This window comes from Callorhinus ursinus, unplaced genomic scaffold (assembly GCF_003265705.2).
Source record: "Callorhinus ursinus isolate GAN/ISIS: 27379988/994484 unplaced genomic scaffold, GSC_fseal_2.0 scaffold12, whole genome shotgun sequence".
NCBI classification, from domain to species: Eukaryota; Metazoa; Chordata; class Mammalia; order Carnivora; family Otariidae; genus Callorhinus; species Callorhinus ursinus.
Window position 1 is genome coordinate 33,517,582 of NW_027397074.1, and position 17,254 is coordinate 33,534,835.

Below are 17,254 nucleotides of genomic sequence, written 5' to 3' on the forward strand. Positions count from 1 at the left end.
TCTTAAACTCCATTTTCAGACCATCTCTTCCCTGAAATACAAGGGTGGAAAACTGTAAGGTTGACATGGCTTATACCTGAAGTCCTCTTCATACCCCGGCAGTTATAGTGGTATTAGATTCTGATTCCTGTCAGCATTCACTTCAACAAAGGGAAGAAATTCCTCTCCATTGCCACATGTCTCAGCTTTCCTATTTCCTCCTGCTTTTTCATAACCTCTATGGTATCCGAAAACAGGCATCATAATGATAACACAAAATGGCAGTAACGTGAATACAAAAAAAAAAAAACAACAATTAAAAACCAGATAACGCACATGAAAACACTGGTGGGAGAGGGCAGCCTAGCAGGATGATTTTACTCGTCAAAGAGGAATGTTTCTCAGTGTGTAGATGAGGTACCTTGACTGGTGAAGAGAGGCTTGTCATGAGTGACAAGTTTAGGTGCAATCGCCTGCTGAATGCCTACCCAGCTAACCCTTCACACTGAATTCACTCACAGGAAGTCTTCATGCAATAGCATGCCAGAGGGCGTGCAAAGGTGCAGAAAAGTCACTGAGTGTAACCAAGAGGAGAACCAGCAAGACAGAAGAATATGATCAGCGAAGTGAGGTGGGTCGTCATTTTGATTTGCAATTTTACACATGAAAATACTTCTAACTTTGTTCTCAAGTATTTGCTGAATTTCCTAAAATGTAAGTTCTCCAGTATTTCTCTAATATTGGCCATCCCTCAACAGCAATAAGCCAGGAAACAAGATGTGGAGGTGGTTATATCAGTAGGCATGATTTATTTTACAATCATCACAAGAAACTCTGAAATACAGCGCTGTCTTCGGCAATCAGGCCCTAGCTCGGCCTCCGTACTGCCTATGCTAAAAACGGGTGTGAGCACATTCTAAAAGTGACAGTTATAAATCAGTTTCTGGGCAAGAAGAGCCCCATGAAAAGCTTACAGGAAGAAAAAAGCCTTTCAAGTGGAATATGGCACATGAATTGGTTTTATAACTGGGGACACACTATGTTTAGCCATTATTGAATCAGAGATTTCATGAAACAGCCTTTTTAATGCACATGCTGAGATAATCGTGGCTATGTCTTAGTTCTGACACTTATGAACGTACAAACACTGTAGATAAAATGTCACCGCAGGAACTATATGAAGTTCAGACTGCTCAGGATCATTTCTATATAAAAACTACAATGAGCTGAACTGTGACAGAGCCTGTAACATACAACTTTTCTTCATTTCACTGCATCTAAGTAAGTAGGACTTCACTATTCTAAATGCTATTTATATGCATCTTATTCACATATAAGCTATGATCCGTTTAACTACCCATGTCAGTGGCTAGAAAATTCTTCTTTCCTGAAAATATCTCTCCTACACCTGTTCTGCTTGCCCCTCTGTTCCCCAGAGACTGTATTTCTTCTTGAAGGGGATCTCTTTTGCTTTGAGAACAACTGCTGGGAAGCTGGCCTCAGAAAGGGAATTAAAAATGTTTCTGCGATACTTTGAAATACAAATTTCTCCCTTAGACTATCTGTCTGACTACAGTACAGAAATCACTGGGAACTCAGGGCATGGTAGACAGAGCTTTGCTTGAAGGCCTCTATTCTAGGAGACATGGAATCCTGCCATGGTGCCATGCAGGGGTCACAAGGCATGAGGACACAGTCACGTGAGCTCTCCAGCTACCTGCCAGGGCACAAACCGTCCACGCCAGCACCTACTCTGCCTTTCACTCCTCAGATTCCTGCCGACCTGAAGGAGCATCCTGAAAGCCTTCCAACCCGCCTCCACTCTGAGGACAGTCTTTCTCCCCTTCCACAGACTCCTTCGGCTGACAACTCTCTTGGGAGACCCCCGCTTCAGCCTCGAGCTGCTCTGCACGAACACAGTTAGAACTGACATCAAGTCCGCCATCTGATAAAAAGAAAAAAGGAGGGGAAAAAAAAGGTCATTTTGTTGTTCCTACCACGTGTCAGTCTCTCTTCTGGATGCTTTCCGAATATGAAATTATTGAATCCTCACCACAGCCACATGAGGTAAATGATCCCTATTATCATTATGATCATGATTTTTACAAGTGCGGAAACGGAGAAGAGAAGGGTTTGGCAACTTCCTCAGAGCTTCGCGGCCAGCAGAGCAGCAGAACCAGGGTCTGCACTCAGGCCTCTGGCCCGGCAGCCAGGCCTTGAGATGGACGTGCTCGTCTGGGAGCTGCCTTCCAAGACGGCTCTGCCGTGAAAGAGCTTGAGGCCTTTGGGTAGGTAACTGCCCACGCAGGGTGCTTTCCTCACCTGTAAAGTGTGTGTGTGTTGGGGGGGGGCGGTGGTTAATAAAGCCTCACCTACACCGGTGGAGAATAAAGGTGCCTGTGACATTTAGAAGAGTGTGCGGCACCTGCTGACGCTTACCAACCGGGAATTCCCAATCTCCGGACCATCTTACCCACTTGGTAACAGTACCGGAGGTCAGCCTCTGTCCTCCACACACAGGCTACAGAAGTTTGGCCCAGAAAACAGGAGACGCATGGCAGTCAGAAAGCCTGACGATTCTCTTATAAATTTATTTATACGAATTAAATTTTGTACAACTCGTTCAATCTTACTCCTAGTGTTTCTCACGCAGGTGGTGAAGGCAATGCGGTCTGCTGAGGGGTAGAGGTGGAAGTGCTTTGTATCAGTCAACTGGGCAACTTCTCCACGACAGATGCGCTCCGCAGAACGTACGATATATTCTCCAGGATGGGGCGCAGGCGTGGAGGTGGTTTCCACTATTGTCTGTGACTCACTGCTGAAGAAACTCACTGTTTCTGATGAAAATGAGTCATACACCTCACGAGGGAGGGAGAGGAAAAGTAATGTGGAATTCAATGCCCAGATACTTGGAGAAACCTTATCTGTACATCTGAGCTGCAATCTAATCTGTAATTTATAAATTTACTCTGTAATTTCACCCACAGCTTTGGATTTTAATTAAAAAAACTAAAGGCTCCCAACCTTAAAATCTTTGAGTAGCCATTAGGGGAAATTTAATTATTTCCTTAGTCAAAGACCTTAACATCCCTTGTCAGTCGAGTGTAAGTGAACATTCATTTCGAGTCCCACTGTTGCGGGGCATTCTCGTGAGTCAGGAGGTAGAATACGGAATAAACCATATTCCTTAGAATTCCATACCTCTCTGTTTTCCAGCGACTTCTAGGCTAACCCTATTCTATACATTATCCCAACAACCCCAAAGAGGGACATATTTAAATGTGATTCTTATATTGGTCAACTCCAAGTTTCCTTGGTCCCCAGAGAAGACTCAGTTCCTTGGTGCCTGTGTTAATATCATTAATAATATCAATCCTATTCCCAATGAGAAGCAGTATGAGCTCGCTTTTTATATACATACTGTTTTCCTCTTCACTCTTTTCTTTGGCAGCTTCTGATTGTTGTTTTTCATAAACGTCCTTTAGATCCTTACAGATTTTCTTATGTGCAAACCAGTGTGTTTTCTGGCAGATTTGATCACAATATATAACCTGAAAACAATTGTAAGTTTACTTCATTTCAAGAGCTGTGATTGCGTGATATTCCAACCAGGACATTACACCAAGAACCATGCTGTAAAAAATGTTGTTTCCTATGCTTTCCTTTATTTTTATTTTTAAGGTTTATTTGTTTTGAGAGAGAGTGAGCAAGCGAGATCGGGAGTGGGGGTGGGCAGAGGAAGAGAGAATCCCAAGCAGACTCGACACTGAGTGTGGAGCCCAACACAGAGCTTGATTCCATGATCCTGAGATCATGACCTGAGCCGAAACCAAGAGTCAGATGCCAACCAACTGCGCCACCCAGGCACCCCTATGCTTTCTTTTAAAACAGTGATGGGCACTAATTTATATTTGTAATTTTTAGCTTATGCATTATAACAATGGATATATAATAAGTGGTATACCAAAGACTCTAACAAATGATTTATGAAGAACCCACTATGTGCCAGGATTGTACAATGACAAGGAAGACATAGCTGTCTCGGAGGAAACTAGGGTTGAGAAAGAGCTGGTTGGAGCAGCATGGAGGGAGGCTGATACCCAACAACATGATTCACATCCTAGTACAGGTTGTAACAGCAACAGGGGCAGAGAGGAAACAGTGACTCACTCTTTATAAAGGGAGTCAGTCGACAGAGAAATGGGAAAGAAGCATTCCAAGCAGAGAGATCATCTCGTACAAAAATGCAAGAAGGGAAGTGAATTATGTGTTCAAGGACGGCAAGGAGTTTCTGTAAATGGAGCTTAGGTTTTTTGCAAGAGTATATGCCAAGCACTGTGCTAAGCCCGTATATACAGAGGACACGTATTGTAGATTGTTTCATTGGTCCCGATTCTTTATTTTTCCCTTCATGTGTACACTTTCTCATGAGATTTCAAAGTTCTTTTCACCGAAGGGAAGGAGAATTCACCTTAAGTTTGGCTGTGTGACTTGTTTGGGCCGAAGGAATTTGAGAGCACGACAATTTCAAGACTAGACTTCTAGGACCTCCTGTGTTTCTACTTGTCCCCTTTTACCTCTGCCACTGTTACTAGAACAGCTCAGCCTGGCCTGCTGGTCCAAGGAGGATTAAGAGACACACGGAGAAAAAGCGCCCTGGCTAACCCCAGCCAACTGCCAACATGGGAAATTAGCAAATGATTGTCGTTTTAAGTGTTTTACATGGAGCAACAGTTAACTCATGTAGATGGTCTCAATGAATTCTCACAGTGCTAACCCCATTTCACATACAAAGAAACTGAGGTTCAAAGAAGTAAGTAATTAAAGGAGATGAAGCTGGAGAAGTAGGTTAAAGCAAAATGTGATGGGTATTATTAATATGCTGAAGAATTCCAATCTTGAAAACAACAGGAGATTAATATAATTAAATAAATTAATTAATATAACTTATAGGGTAATGTGAATGTACAGATGAATGCTTGTGGGTAATATCTGTGAGGAGAACATATGCCCTTTACAAAGATCATGCTGGCAGAAGTGGGGCCGGAAGAGCATAAAGATTGGTGGCAGTAACAAGGGAGTTGGAGTTTTACAAGGAAGAGATGAAGAGTTTGTAGTTCAAGTGAGTTTGTAGTTCAAGTCACCATCAGAAGATCTAAGATGGCATATTTATGAACTGCCCTGTTCTAGGCTCTCATATCTGCACCAGCCTCAATCCCTAATGGATAATCTTTCTCTCATTCATTCACTCATATTCTTTCTTTCTTGGAGGTGGTCTACACAGAAGCTGGGTCAGCCTGGAAGTTTGACAGAAGATAGGGCACAGAACTACACGGAACTACATTTATCCCATACTGCTCTTTCAAAATTACTTTTAAGTATTAGATGCACAGAATTAGAATTTATATTAGGATGTATTAGAAAACTAATGTCAACCATTATACTTAGAGAATATCAAAAGTCAATTATCAAGTTGGATATGAAATCTAAACCAGATTGATGAACTTCAAAGAACTTCATTCTTACCATCTTGCAGACGGAACATCTTTTACTTGCTCCCTTTTCTCCACAGGTAGTGCAAAATTCCACATCCACAAAACCCACCTGACCCGTGATGGCTTGGGTAAGTACAGAGAATGCAGTGGGATCAGAACCCTAGAGTAGGTATGAAGGAGAGGAAAACACACTTTAAAATCACCGTGGAAAGACTACAGAGATGACACTCCATGAACAATGTTGTCCAGAAGCAGGCACACAAGAGCCAAAGTCCTGAAGGCTGGCAGTGACACAGACTTTATCTAGGAGCATGGCTGTTAGCGTCAACAATGGCTTCAGAAAAGAACCAATGGCACAGCTGAAGAAGGACATGGAATCTTTCTTGTCACTGCCAGGTGGCAAGAGCTCTTTCTTGTCATACAAAATCTTGTCACCTACTTTGTTAAATAAGAATTTGTTTAGGCACCAGAGCTCCTCCCATGGAAAGATAATCAACTTAAAGACAAACAGGATGCTTTACTCAACATAGTCTGTAAAATCAGAGACATTTAGCTAGTCTTCCAGAAGTCACATTATACGCTGGCAAGTGATAAAGCAAAACATCTGTAAGAGTATATTCTGTTACAATGCGGATGCAACACTTAAAGGCAGCCATGCCTCACACTTCCTGCGGAGCTCTGTGACAGGGAGAAGCCGGAGGGAACCCGAACCTCTGCAGGAGGGCCCAGGCATCAGCACTATCATTAAGTGCCATGGATGATCCTCCTCATGGCAGCCAACCCTGAGAATTACCCTGCAACAGGAAATAGTGAGTATTGCTCCAGCGGCTTGTAAACTTGTGAGTTTAACAAAACCCATCAGGAAGTAAACGGCGGCTTCCTGGGACATTCACAGCCACAGGCACTCCAGATAAATACAGTTTTCCAGAGAGAACATATAACTCTTAAAGAACAATTTTTAAAGAAAGAAAAGTTTTCGAAGATGCATTATATCCTCTCTTCTCCCTATTGATAAACCTTTTCTCCATGACTCAGATCACTAGGATAAACACTAACAATTACACTGCATCATCTCAAACGACAATTATTCTATGATACAGGGCTATGATGAATTGTTCAACCCCACACTGGTCTGCTTTGACTTTTTTGTAAGTACTCTGGGCTATTTTTAGTTTTGCTGTTTTCCCCTTTGAAGGTGGAATGTCAGCTACCACTTGTTAGTGTTGGAAACAGCCCACAGCTGGCAGTGCTTGTTGCTTCTCTGATGTCCATTCCCCCAACTTCTGCACTAAGAGAAGCACAACTTCATTCAGAGTAGCAAGGTCTAGACCAGCCGAAACTGCTCATTTCCCCAGACAACCTGTGAAGCTAAGAGTGTTCACACCGCACAGGCAGTACGTTTCTGGGAGAGCTTGTGTTGGCCAGCTATAAACCCTCTTCCTTTACTTGCCTGCCTGGGGTAAAAATGTGAGCTGGGAGGAAGAGCATCCGATGCATTGCAGCTCTGAGGTCATAAGCACGTGTATGATAATCTCTATGGCTAAAGAATATTGGGTGGAAAAAAATGGGAATCCATTTTTGAGCCACTGTGACAGATCTGGTCTGCCTACCTCTACGCTTCTGAGTATATGGGAATGAATAAACCCTACTGATTTAACTCACGGTTAGTTGGAGTTTGATATGTGTACCAAAACACATTCATAATTGATAGACCACCCTCATAATTTGCTAACTTTAATCTTCCAAAAGCTCAAATACCAAAGAGTCAAGTGTATTGAAAAGGAAGGGTAAAAAATCTCTACATGAAATCATGGAGAACTCTCTGGGATAAATCAATGCATGAACTTCATGAAATCATCTTGTCTCTTCAGGTCTTTCTTACTGCGTGGCTCTGAACAGATGAGTCTTAATGTATGGAGGAGCACCAAGAACCCACCTCTCCTCATTTCCTACCCCGAGATGGATGGGACAGCCTAGAGAAGGCAGAGAAGAACCAACATTGCCGGAGGGCGGGGAGGAAGCCATGGATGGGACTGGTGTCAGGATCAGCTTCTTACCCAATAGACAAAGGCCGATAAAGGATTTGACTGAAATGTAGAAAAGCATGACTGGTGTCGATACGGTGAACAGAAATGGCGTTCAAAACAGGGAAGTCAGGGAGTATCTTATGAAATACTACTTAAGTAAATATATGATAAAAGGGCAATAAATAATTTAAAGAACAGAGAATAAAGTTGAAATCTGCTTCCTATAGCTGGGAAGTATAAATGGAATTTTGGTAAGTATGGAACATTTATAATCAGAGGCATTAAGGTGGAATATGAGAAGCTGGGATATACTTTGAGACTCTTTATCAGGACATACATTGAGCCTCCCCATGACTCATCCCTTCACATCCCCACGACCAGAAACCATCAACCTAGACAATCAATTCCTACTTCCATCTAGTGAGGGACTTTGTACTGGTTTTTCACGAGCTGCAAGTGTACATGTGTGTATCTGTATTACCCACCTTTACAGGTTTCACAGAGGTCTTTAAAATGTAATTTTCCATGTAACCACCTACATTCCGACATAGGGGAATACTATTTATTAAACCATGAGCTATATAAAAATGAAAGAAGGGGACCAAGAGAGGGGAAATGGTTGAACAAAAACAGGGTTAACAGGCATACCTATCACTACGTCTGTTCCTGAAAACTGTCTAAAATAACAAATAATTATTTCTCTACTACATAAATAAATTATTAATAAATTAATGCTAAAGAGAACTTGCCTCTAATTGTACAAAATACGGTAATTAGGTCTTACTGGTAGAGTTAACTTAGTTATGAGGGGCCTTACAATTTCAACAGGAGCAATGCTTCGCACCAGCTGCTGGAGGAGTGTGGCTTCACAGTAAGGAAATTTTCTGATACTTTCTCTTATGATCTTTTCTTGATATACCGGAAAGCCATCTGAAGCTCGGCCTTTTAACAAGCTGAAAGATATTTTTTTAAAAAGTAACTGGAGTTGAGTATCTAAGCATTTCCTCCCAGGTGAACCCATAAACTTTTAGTAGTTTCTATGCTACCTGAGATTTTCACTGTCTCTTCCAAACATGATGATAGACTTAATTCAAACTGCTGTTCTACCTGCAGGTTAGGCTAGCCCTTATCAGGTTTACGGGCCCTGGGACGTATTTATAAAAGGGACCCCTGCCATAAAACACACTAACCGCCATTATCGGGGCAGCTAGTTACTTATTACCATGCCAGTTATTTGTACAAAGAGTGAAAACTCTCATTAAGTTACACCCGTCTGACACAGTTCACTTTTCTCAGTAAACCTATGCGGGAATTTGACCCCTGATGGTCGGAGGACAGGGATAACACGCAGCTCTCCCAGGTTCAGTACTGGAGACAGGCGGAGTGCCATGATGAACTCAGAGCAACAACCTAAGGCATGGCATACCGGTCCTCAACGTCGGACTTGGGCTACTTTCCACATCTTGCACATGCTACCTAAACTTCTCCAAACTTCAGATCCCTCACCTGTAAACTGGGGATGACAAAAGCATCGTTGTAAAAAGTAGAGAACTGGATAATCACTCAACCTAAACATAACACTGCTCTTGTTTCTTGCAGACTAAATGTGAGCCCAACAATAACAAGTACTGCTAAAATGCTTTATTTTTTAATCTACGAGGAGGCTTCACATAATAAAACATTATCCATTTGAGTATATTTTGCACATGACATGGTAGAAACGGTACCTTTTGACCAGAGTGTCCAGTTTATTCTCTCCACCTTTTAAGAAGTTAATGCATTTCTGAAAGATACAGCTGATGTAATGCATTTTCATAGCCAATACTTCATTCATGTCTCTTTGCTTCATACATTTCTCACAGATCAAATCCATCACCTTGTAGCATTTATTCAGAGCTGCTTCTTCTGCCAGCAGAGGATTCTCATTTACAAGCATCACGATCTAGAAGAAATTCCAGTGAGCTTAGAAATTCCATGAGACTTTTCCATGTACATATTAGATACTTAGTTTTGGTTGATGTCAACAGATTACCAAATAAATTCTTTCTCAGGGTCATATGTGTACTATGTTAATTCAAATTAGAATGCAAATTGCCAATGATCAAAGTTATAAAACTAATATAGAAGGACCTCGGCATCGTGAAGTCTCCTGAACTCTGTATATCTAAGTTATCCCGTGATCTGCCATCAAGCAAAACCAGGGTGTCAGTATGCTACCCAGAGTCATGGTTTTAGATTCTCTGTTAAAAGCACTTTTACTGGGGCGCTTGGATGGCTCAGTAGGTTAAGCATCTGCCTTCGGCTCAGGTCATGATCCCAGGGTCCTGGGATTGAGCCCCACATTGGGCTCCCTGCTCAGTGGGGAGCCTGCTTCTCCCTCTCCCACTGCTGCTCCCCCTGCTTGTACTCTCTCTCTCTGTCAAATAAATAAATAAAATCGTAAAAAAAAAAAAGCACTTCCACTAAAGATAAACATGGCATATTTACGTATCCTTTATATACAGAATCAAATCACCAAGCAATCACTACTTCTGGCTAACATTACTAGAATTTCATGGCTAGGAGTACTATAATTCTCATTAATTCTTATTAATTATAAGAAAATGAGATTTTTACAGAAAGATGTCTAAAAATAAAAGGTGTATTACTTTCCAATTAACTACATTTCTCTGTGGAAATTTTTATGATATGCTTCTAATCATCTATGGTAATGAGAAAAGGTCAAAGAGGAAAGCAAATTAAAAGGCTTCAAGGAGGAATATTCGACAGTTATCAAATCTGATGCATTATGAGTCCCACACTTCTCATATAGGCACAGATTTAAGCACAAAATCAGTGTCATAAGGAGTACTTTTTTTTATTGGCTTTGTTATTGGGTAAAATTACCTACCTGAAGTAGGTCTGAACAGGGCAACTGTAAACATCCATGGTGACATAACAGTAATGTAAACACATGTGTAACAGGGCACAACTGTATGCACAGGGCAGAAAGTCAGTGTTTGTTAACCTATGTGTTATGGTGAAACACCTATCCTGGGGAATGTAAATGTCAGGGAATCACAGACAGCAGATTTCATGAATTAGATCCTTTTCTTCCAACAGGAAGGAAGATCATTTGTTAACTTCTGTGAATCCCATGCCTAGCCTCCTACCTGGAAATTTAACAAAGATTAAGTGTTCTTGTGAAATGTATAATGAGAAGCTTTGTTGGTAAATTTGCCGACGACTTTCCCTACAATAACATGTATCAAAAAGTAACTTTTGGCAGAGAAGTCTCATTAATTACATGTTTATATTTCTACTGTCAACTATAATCATTTGAAACTGTTCAATATTTTTGTGTAAAGCATTTATAATCAAAGCACAGGATCTTAAACTTACAAGTAAAAACTTTAAAAAATCTCAGAACCCAGACTAATGGTTTTTTTTTCTTTGTTAAGACATTAGGCTTTACTTACTTCAGAGTATACACCACTATGCCCAAAGAAAAATGATATGTAACCACAGCTCTACTACAAGCTTAATGAAACATTTCCTAGATACGCACAAGAGAATAATATTTGAACTAGCTTCCTTCCTCTAATTTCTGCAGCATTATAAGTCATCCATTATAAAGAAAATCTCATTATTATCGAAGAGGAATAAATACATTCCATTACGCAGAAAAGCCTGATACAGCTCATCTCCTGAAGAATGTTAGAATATGTTTATATAGTGGCATTTTGAATTCTTTTTATTTTTTAAATACCCTCTAAGAAAAAATTACCAAACCAACAATTCTGGGCTTAAGAAAGTTAATAATCAAAGACAGGATCACTTGTGTACGTCTGTTTCCTGACCACTTAGAGACTGCTCAATTCTGTTGTCATTTTTCCTGTGATTTTGTTTTTTCTCCTTTCAAACCTCTGCATTCTGGGCATCAGCACAACTGCCCGAGTCCCTGCTGACAACAAATATCCCTGATGCTACAGGAGCTGTTTACCCTTGCCACAAATGCAGATGTGTTAAGTGCACTGTAGTGAAAAGGTGCGTTGTGTATCGAGGAGGATTTCCGTGCTGCTTTTAAAAGGTCTTTGACTCTATAGAATGGCTGTTACTTTTTTATAGTACACCCCAGGAAGACCCTCTCTGGCTTGGAAAGGGGTAAAGCAATGAAAATAAGGCACCACAAAAGCACTGCACAACTTTTATCCAAAGTGTGGGGGGAGGGGGGAAAGATTTTCAAGTGAATAGATCATTTATGCCTACAAAAAACAAGGTCTGGTCTGAAGAAAGGTACTATAATCATAGAATAATATCTCTTATAAGACCAAGTGTACTAAAAAAATAGAATTTAGGCTACTTCGGTTTCTATACCTTTACCATTGCCTGTATAAATACACCCTTCTTCTAATTTACTCAAATAGGTGCTCTTAAAGATAATTAGAGATACACTAATTCTTAGGACATTTAACCCTGGGAGTCTAGGTTCCTTGTGAACATCAAAAATTACTCTACAGACTCAATTATCGCAATTATTGAGATTAGTGCAACCTCAAAGTGTAGAAACATAGATATAAAAGACAGTAAATCAGAAAAACACAGGGAATTTCTTCAAATCTATCTAAACCCGAAGATCCTATAATGCTCAGCACAGAGGGAGAACAAGGACCTATAAAACCACACACATTCTCTACATTGAGAAATACTATATCCCTAGGAAAAATCCTGTCTTCCCACCCCAGCCTGCCCCACCACTAAGAGAAAGAGTGCCATGGACAGGGAGAGCTCCTATATGGGAGTTCTCCCTTCGCCCATGTATGCCGGGAAAGGAAAACAAAAAACAAAACACCACTGATACAGAAGAGGCTAAGTATTTTTTTTTTTAAGATTTTATTTATTTATTCATGAAAGAGAGGGAGAGAGAGAGAGGCAGAGGGAGAAGCAGGCTCCCAAGGAGCAGGGAGCCCAAGGCGGGACTCGATCCCAGGCCCCTGGGACCATGACCCGAGCCGAAGGCAGACGCTTAACCATCTGAGCCACCCAGGCGCCCGAGGCTAAGTATTTTTTAAAGGTTAAATTCTAAGTTCCATATAATCACCACCATAAATACAAACATATGGTTCACGGCTGAATTTCTTTCTTGCCCTCTTAGGATCACAAGTGTTACCTCCTGGGGTTCTTTCAGAATGAGAAGGACAATATTTGAGTTTTGAAAAATAAAAACAGAACAGGCTCCACTAGTCTATCTTCTGGAAAAGGCTCTGAGAGTTTGTCATCTCTCTTGCTGGCCCAGAAAAGTAATTTGGGTGGAAAGCCACAGGACAGGTATGTTTTGTTGGTTTGTTTGTTTCCTGAGCTTCAGAGTCTGTATGCCAAGGCAAGCATCAGTAAAGTAAGAACAATACATATAATTTGGAACTTACATCTTCAAATGAGTGCCAATCTCAAAAGAGTTACTTTATGAGAACTGTCCACTTATTTTAATGGTATTTGGTATGTTCCACAGACTCACTATAATAGACTTTAAGGGAAATTTAATTTTACTGCCTTTATAACAACATTTTGTATTAAGGGAAAATCTCAGTGTTTGATCCAGTTCACCACCTTGCTTACCAAACAGTCCTGAATTACTATCAAATCTACACATTATGAGTGAAGATATAGATGAGTGAAATTTCAAAAAGAACAGCATCACTGTAGCATACACAGAGCCATACTCACTTGGACTGATTTATAAAAGATAAAGATTAAAAAAAAAACATTTTGTAAACCAGGTAAAAAGGGTATATGTAAACTATGAAGAAAAGAGCAATGAAAATAGTTCAGAAGCTCCTGAATAGCTCCTGAAGTTTCTCCGTTAAGCCAAATGAACTTCTGGGTTGGTTTAAAAAGTTTGAAAATCTGTGTGATTTGACTAATACTGCAAGAACTATAACACTTAAAGGCATCAAATAGCTACTTGAATTAAAGTATGTGCTCGTGATCACATTTCAGAACATTTCCTGGAAGGATAAATATTGTAGTAGAGGCTGCTGATTCCCCACCCAAATCCCCTTACCAGCCTAGGTACCTGGTCCCAGCTTCTGGAGTGTTGGCTGCTAGGGGCTCAGAGCTGCCTCCCGCTCTAAGCAACTGCCTTCATCTATCAGAAGCCACCTTCCTGAGCACTACCTGGAAGCCTGTCCTTACCTTCTGGGGACAGGCTTCAGCCAATGGCAACTGAGTGATCCAAAAGCCTGGCTCCCTTGCTTCCCTGGAGCCACGGACAGTCCAGAGCTCCCAGTGAGGTGAGGTGGAAGGCAGGCTTCAGCTGAACCCATCTCTTTGCTAGCTCTTCCTCCTAGTCTAGCCTGCGTCTCTCACTCTCTCTCAGGCTTAAACCGAGAGCAGTCCTTCACTGTGCCGACTGAACGACAGAGCCCCATATCTCAAGCTCTGTATCCACAGAACCCAATCAAGACAACTACGATCTTATATAATTAAGAGCAGTTTAAACTCTGAAGGAATATTTAAATAAAAAGCAAAGACCATAAACACGACACTACCTTGACAGGATGAAGATTGGTTGTGGTAATAATTTTGTGCAGTGGGCCCGCCAACTTTGGAGGCAGCTTTGGCTCTTTATCCAGCCCCTGGGGTTTAGTGTAATAATCCAGTCTCTCACGAGGAAAGAAATTGTTGATGACAGTCACACAATCGTGTTGACCTTTTAAGAGAAAAACAGGAAATTTGTTATTGTATTATTCAAAATATGACATTTTCCAATTTTTTATTAATTATGTTGCTGTGCCCTTATGAAGTAAACATGAATCAACTTCTTTCATTTTCAGGAGAAGAGAGTGGAAGGGGGCGAGGAGAGCGCCCATGTTTTGAGGAGCACTTCTAAGCCTGCTTTGTGAAGTCCAAACATAATCCCCTTTGACAGACACAGAATCTACGGTACATAGGAAGGTTATGTGCATTACAAAAAAACGGGAGTTCAATTTGTAACTGACCTTAAATATTTGATAGAAATTGCTTGTTCTTAATTAAATTTAAATGCCTCTTCTTCCACCCCTACAGAAACGATGGTCATTCTTCCCTAAATCAACAGCTGGCTTTCTTTACACAGAATATAAATTTATTCTATATAAAGCTTATTATTATTATTATTATTACACTAATCTCCCCTCCCCTTGAATTTGAGAAAGGCTTGGCCTCTTTGTGAAATGAATTAGAGAAAAAGCTTTTGCTGGCATAAGCTCGGAATTCACATTACGGCTTCTTATAGCTCCCTATGCCACTTGTCTTAGACATCTCCAGAGGTAAAACTGGTTCTAGGAAAGCAAAACGGTCCCTGGAGAAGTTGGTGACCTGAACACATGTTCCTATCACTTCCCCCTTCCCAGCTCCCTCGCCACTAACTCCCTGGGGCAGGGAAGTGGCCGCTCTAGGCAAACAGGCAGAACCTGCAGGACACATTGGCAGGTGCAGGCTCTTCTGGGATCTCTATCCAGAAGGCAGAGGGACCAGCAGCAGAGAGTTCTGAGACCAGGCACAGGGGCTCCCAGAGAGTGGTCTGCCCTGGCTGGCCCATGTGGCCCCAGTCCACTTGTGCATGGTCCTGGGAGCATCTGCTCGATCCTGCTGACAAAGTGACTGCACCGTGGGTAGGGTAGACTCTGGTACCTGAGGCTGGCAGAGGGCTCTGCTTGCCTGGCAGGTCTTGGGAGTTCTATACCCACAGGTATAGAGACTGTGGCCCTTCTCCTCACTGCGCCATAACCCCTGTCAGCTTGACCCAGCTGCCTAGGAGATAAGGAGTGAAGTACCCAAGGGGATCTAGCACCATGGAAGACTTATGCACTGCCCCCAACAGATGGCTTCTTTGGTGGGAAGTATACTTACAACATGGACCACAACCACAACCAAACCATAACCATAATCACCAAACAAGAATACTTAAATTAAGTAGATCAATTACAAAATGTAAAGTTTCATGGACTGCTGAAAGATTCAAAATTCTAAAATTAATAGACAAAAAAAGTAAAAATTAAAATAAAATTAACAGATAAACTGAAAGAGGGAATCCAGTTTACAACTGAGGACTAAAATAGTAATGTAGAAGACGAAGTGGATGAAATATCTAAAAACAGAGAAAAATGAGGAAGTGGAAATCATTATGGAAGAGATGAGAGCTGAAGGGCAGATCCAGGAAATGTAAAGGTGAAAAATAGTAGAACTCCCTGAAAGGAAAAGAGAAATGGATGGAGAATAACTAAACAAATGATAGAAGAACACGTCCCTGATTTGAAGGGAAATTTTAGTAGTGATCACAATCTCATTTTTGGTATTTAATGCTGTTCTTAAGTACTGAAACACCAGGGTTTTGTTTTGTTTTGTTTTGTTTTTCCTTTTTGGTTTCCTTTTTTTTTTTAACCAGAAAGCTCTGATATAGGTATCTTGAGGAGAAGCCAAACAATAATAGCATTCATTAAAGATATGAAGTGCTCTGTTTAGCAAAAGATCATCTCTACCTCCATAACGTTCATGAAGGGAAAGGCAACAACAATGAAGCAAATCCCCTACTACAAGCAGGACATGAATATGACGGCATCAAAACTGACACAGGTCACTGTGTGTGGGAATTTACAACGGTGCAGGAAGGAACCAGAGATGAAGACAAACTACACTGTTTCCTTAAAACACAATCTACGTCCGGCTTCAATAAATAGATGTGTGATGCTATTTAATAAAAAAAGTATATATTCTAAAATAGCTCCTACAAGGGGGGGGTGGAAGGTAGGGTAACTGGGTGATGGGCATTAAGGAGGGCACGTGATGTAATGAGCACTGGGTATGGTATGCCACTGATGAATCACTGAACTCTACCTCTGAAACTAATAATACACTATATGTTAGTTAATTGAACCTAAATAAAATTAAATTAAAAATAATATAGCTCCTACAAAAAATCAAAATCGACAGAGAATGAGCTGAAGATAAAGGAGTTGAGGGAAATATGGAATTAGCTTGTTACTCTATTTTCTCATCAATCTCTCCACTAATATAGTCAGGAAAATCCCTCTGAGCAGCTGGCAATATTTGTACATAAAAATACCAGCTCCATAACAATGACACTATCACAGGAGTTGAGGTCTCTTAAGATTACACCTTTGTAGGAAGGACAACATAATATTACTTTACTTTTACTTTATTTCAGGGTTAATCATTTTTACATTTTTTATATTTTAGATAGCGCTTAGATTATTTTGATATTTTAACTGATCTGCTAATAATTTTTCTTTTTTTTTAAAGATTTTATTTATTTATTTGAGAGAGAGAGAATGAGAGATATGAGAGAATGAGAGAGCACGAGAGGGAAGAGGGTCAGAGGAAGAAGCAGACTCCCCGCCGAGCAGGGACCCCAATGTGGGACTCGATCCCGGGACTCCAGGATCATGACCTGAGCCGAAGGCAGTCGCTTAACCAACTGAGCCACCCAGGCACCCTGCTAATAACTTCTATTAGAGTGATATATATTTAAAGTTCCTAAACTTTTCCTTAATTTATATTTAAATGTTTATAATTGAAACAATTAAATATTTAGTTTTACTGATGTCTAATTTAATTAATGAATTCTGAATAAAATACAAATAAAATAGTACTACTATTATAGAAAATAAATGCTGGGCAAGGGTGGGTGGGCAGTGCATCCGGGGCCAGGATTACCATCGCTAGACTTGAGTCCTCCTGACTGAATGGGCTCACTGAGTCAGTCCTAGGCAGGAT

At 40.8% G+C, this 17,254-nt stretch overlaps 2 protein-coding genes across 6 annotated transcripts in view; one reads left to right on the forward strand and one right to left on the reverse strand.

Moving 5' to 3' along the window:
• LRRC72 (leucine rich repeat containing 72) overlaps positions 1-7,763 on the forward strand; it is a 56,223-nt gene extending 48,460 nt beyond the window's left edge. Inside the window, exon 8 of the mRNA XM_073898908.1 lies at positions 7,346-7,763. Within this exon, the coding sequence (XP_073755009.1) occupies positions 7,346-7,377 (32 nt within the window). The 3' untranslated portion in view covers positions 7,378-7,763. The remainder of the gene's footprint in view (positions 1-7,345) is intronic.
• The window catches only part of ANKMY2 (ankyrin repeat and MYND domain containing 2), a 37,739-nt gene continuing 21,244 nt past the window's right edge, over positions 760-17,254 (reverse strand). For 2 of the 5 annotated variants that reach the window (XM_073898906.1, XM_073898905.1), the window contains 7 exons: positions 14,029-14,189; positions 9,229-9,443; positions 8,319-8,454; positions 5,506-5,634; positions 3,401-3,530; positions 2,613-2,816; positions 760-1,924 (listed from right to left, as the gene is read on the reverse strand). In XM_073898906.1, coding sequence (XP_073755007.1) covers positions 1,740-1,924; positions 2,613-2,816; positions 3,401-3,530; positions 5,506-5,634; positions 8,319-8,454; positions 9,229-9,443; positions 14,029-14,189 — 1,160 coding nt within the window. In that variant the 3' untranslated portion in view covers positions 760-1,739. Of the gene's footprint in view, positions 1,925-2,456; positions 2,839-3,400; positions 3,531-5,505; positions 5,635-8,318; positions 8,455-9,228; positions 9,444-14,028; positions 14,190-17,254 lie in introns of those variants that run through there. The other 3 variants (XM_073898904.1, XM_025872976.2, XM_025872977.2) reach the window with 3 other exon arrangements.